The 3,587-nt window shown below is 35.2% G+C and overlaps 1 protein-coding gene across 1 annotated transcript; it reads left to right on the top strand.

Moving 5' to 3' along the window:
- Positions 1-551: 551 nt before the first annotated feature.
- LOC108454359 (uncharacterized) lies at positions 552-2,667 on the top strand. Its single transcript, XM_017752796.2, has one exon. It carries the CDS (start codon positions 755-757, stop codon positions 2,405-2,407), a length of 1,653 nt encoding a protein of 550 aa, XP_017608285.1. The 5' UTR covers positions 552-754; the 3' UTR covers positions 2,408-2,667.
- Positions 2,668-3,587: the final 920 nt, after the last annotated feature.

Below are 3,587 nucleotides of genomic sequence, written 5' to 3'. Positions count from 1 at the left end.
TAATAATGAATAAAGTATATATGATATTAAAATAAAAGATGAAATACAATTATTTAAATATTAAAAATAAAATTTAAACACATAAATACATAAATAACAGCTCATCAGAACTTAAATAATAATATAAATATACAACTAATAAAAATAATAAATTCTACGTATTAATATATATAAATATTAAAATAAAACTTTGGTTAAATAACATATTACTAATTCAATTTGCATAATTACGAAAAAAACATTTAAAATCCAATTTAAGTTATAAAATAGAAATCTTTCAACCCTACATTTCCATTTTCTATTAACCATTCATATAATATCAGCCACATGATATTTTTAAATCTAAAAAGCCCCATAATATAATTTAATAAAAATGAAGCAAATTAGACCAAGATGGTATATTCTAGTAAAAAGAAATTTAAAAAAAAAAGAGTAAATATTACCCGGTTATTCCGAAATTGGAAAAGTCAAACGACCGTGAATTTCACGCTCCATAGTTGCGTGTGGTAGTCAAACAATACCAGCCTTCTCTCACAGTATATCTCGGCAATCTCAGCTAGTACAAACTGCTTGCTGGTGTGCTTGTTTTCGTCGTTTCCCAACACTCTTTCACTCTCTTTTACAGATTCATAAGATTCTAATTCTAAACCCTAAATTATTCTTAGTTTCCCCTTTCATCCCTTTTGGTTTTCTCTCTGTTTCACTGCACAAAAAAACTTTGGGTAGCTAAGCAAATAATCTGTCCGCTCCCGCCATGAAAGTACCCGAAAACGACGACCCAATGTCTCTTTCGAATCATCTTTTGGCTTCTCTTTTGGAGCAAATCCAAAGCATTAACAATTTCAAAGGCAAATGGGCTTTGATCAAATCCAAACTTTCTGGTCTCGGTGCTCAACTCGCCGAGTTTTCCGAGTTTCCCGCTTCTTTCTCTAACCCACTCGCCGTCGAGCTTCTTCGTTCCATTTCTCAAACCTTGAATGAGGCTTCATCGCTTTCTCGGAAATGTCAAAGCGCCGATTTGGCCGAGGGAAAACTCAGGACCCAGAGCGATATCGATGCGGTATCGGCTAAATTAGATCGACAGATCAAAGATAGCGAGATTTTGATTCGTAGTGGAGTCCTTCAAGACGGTGGGGTCACGGTTTCTTCAAAGAAAGAAGCTGCACGAGTTGAGTCGAGGAACTTGATAACTCGGTTGCAAATCGGAACCACCGAGTCAAAGAACTCAGCCATGGACTCGCTTCTAGGCTTACTCCAAGAGGACGATAAAAACGTGATGATAGCCGTGGCGCAGGGTGTGGTTCCCGTGTTAGTCCGTTTACTAGATTCGAGCTCATTAGAAATAAAAGAGAAAACAGTTGCCGTTATTTCACGGGTATCATCGGTGGAATCAAGTAAACATGTATTGATCGCTGAAGGCCTATTGCTTTTGAACCACCTGCTTCGAGTTCTTGAATCGGGAAGCTGTTTCGCCAAAGAAAAAGCCTGCATTGCTTTACAAGCTTTAAGTTTCTCAAAGGAAAACGCTAGAGCAATCGGTTCCAGGGGTGGGATTTCGTCACTTTTAGAGATTTGCCAAGCTGGTACTCCGGGTTCTCAAGCTTTTGCAGCTGGGGTTTTGAAAGTTTTAGCTTCTTTAGATGAAATTAAAGAGAATTTCATCGAAGAAAACGCGGTTTTTGTTTTAATCGGCCTTGCTGCTTCTGGGACTGCCTTGGCACAAGAAAATTCCATTGGTTGTTTATGTAATTTAGTTTCTGATGATGAAAAGTTGAAGCTTTTGATTGTTAAGGAAGGTGGGATTGAATGTTTGAAGAATTTTTGGGATTCATCTCCCAATCCTAAAAGTCTTGAAGTCGCTGTGGATTTCGTTAGGCAATTAGCTTCTTCTCCACACATTGCAGATGCTTTAATTGCTGAAGATTTCATTCCCCGCCTCGAGTCTGCTCTAAACTGTGGCGTTTTAGCTGTAAGAATTGCAGCTGCTAGAGCTGTTTACGTGCTCGGGTTTAACTCGAAAACAAGGAAAGAAATGGGTGAATGTGGATGTACAATAGCATTGATCAAAATGCTAGATGGGAAAGGTGTTGAAGAAAAAGAAGCAGCTGCAATGGCCTTGTCGTCGCTCCTATTGTACACCGGAAACCGAAAGGTTTTCCGAAACGACGAGAGAGGGATCGTAAACGCGGTGCAGTTATTGGATCCTTGGATTCAAAATTTGGATAAAAAATACCTTGTTTCCATCTTATCAGAGCTTGTAAGTTCAAAAAATTGCAGGAAGCAAATGGTTGCAGCTGGTGCTTGTGTTTACTTGCAGAAACTTGTGGAAATGAATGTTGAAGGGGCTAAAAAGCTATTGGAGAGCCTTGGTCGTGGTAAAATTTGGGGTGTTTTTGCCAGACCATAGCAATGGAAGATATCTGCAAAATTGGTACATTGAACCGTATGTACAAAACTCATGTGTTTTACTTTAAATTTTCTTGTTTATCCTTTTTACGTTGTCTTGTTCATAGTGAATGTTGATTTGCTTAGATTTAGAGTGTAACTGGTAATCAAAAGGAGTTTCTTCATAGGCCTCGTAATCTTGGTTTGGTCACCTAATTCAATGAGTTTATTACATCTATACATGAATGAAGATGTATGATATTGAATCTGCTGGTCTTATAATTTCTTGAGTTCTTATTGACTTTCACAAAGGGGTTGTTGATGACTAAGTCTTAACTATACTGAACCTGCTAGTCTTAGATAACTTTTCTTGGTTCTTGGAAATTTCACAAAGACTAAGTCCTTATATTGATTTCTTTTATAATAACTTCATTTTTGCCTATCAATCTTTGTGGGTCACTTCCTGTATGTAACAAGGTGTGGATGTGAAGCATGTGAACATGTTCTTTCACCATGTGCTTTTCTTCTGTTGTTATTGCCCTCTCTTAACACTAGTTTCCACATTGACTTCGCTTTTTTTATTTTAAAAAAACCAAAAAATGGGACCCGACTCCACAGTTTAGTTGGCACCTACACTCTCGTAAATCTTATTGTTTAGGATTTAAATTTTGCTATTTGAACTTATATTTTGCGTAAATTATGAGTTTAGTACTTATACTATAATTTGATCAATTTTAGTTTCTATATTTTTCAAAATTTAAAATTTTAGTCCTGATCCAATGTTAATGGTTAAATTATGTTATTAGTCCTACATTATGTTTAAAGTTATAAGTTTAGTTCACGTTCATCCATAGTCATTAAATCTATTAACTAATTTTTTGTGCGTAATATGTGAAAATAATAAGATTACACATGTGATCATATATTTGATACTTCAATTTTAAAAATAAGAGAACCTAACTTAATAAATTTGGTTAGGATTAAAATTTTAAATTCTAAATGAAAATGACCAAATTTAAGTAAAAGTACTAAATCCACAATTTATACAAAATATAAAGTTTAATAGCAGAATTTTACCTTTAAATTTCATCGGTACAATTTGGTTATTCCAAAAACAAAGAATTCGAAATTTCAAGCTCTTAAAATTTTACACTTAGCAAGTTTAGATTCTCTTATTTCGGATGCGGAAGGCGTGTTTGAAG

Source organism: Gossypium arboreum, chromosome 9, assembly GCF_025698485.1.
Source record: "Gossypium arboreum isolate Shixiya-1 chromosome 9, ASM2569848v2, whole genome shotgun sequence".
NCBI classification, from domain to species: domain Eukaryota; kingdom Viridiplantae; phylum Streptophyta; class Magnoliopsida; order Malvales; family Malvaceae; genus Gossypium; species Gossypium arboreum.
Note: the sequence above shows the minus strand (reverse complement) of the source record. Positions and strands in the feature narration are given on the sequence as shown.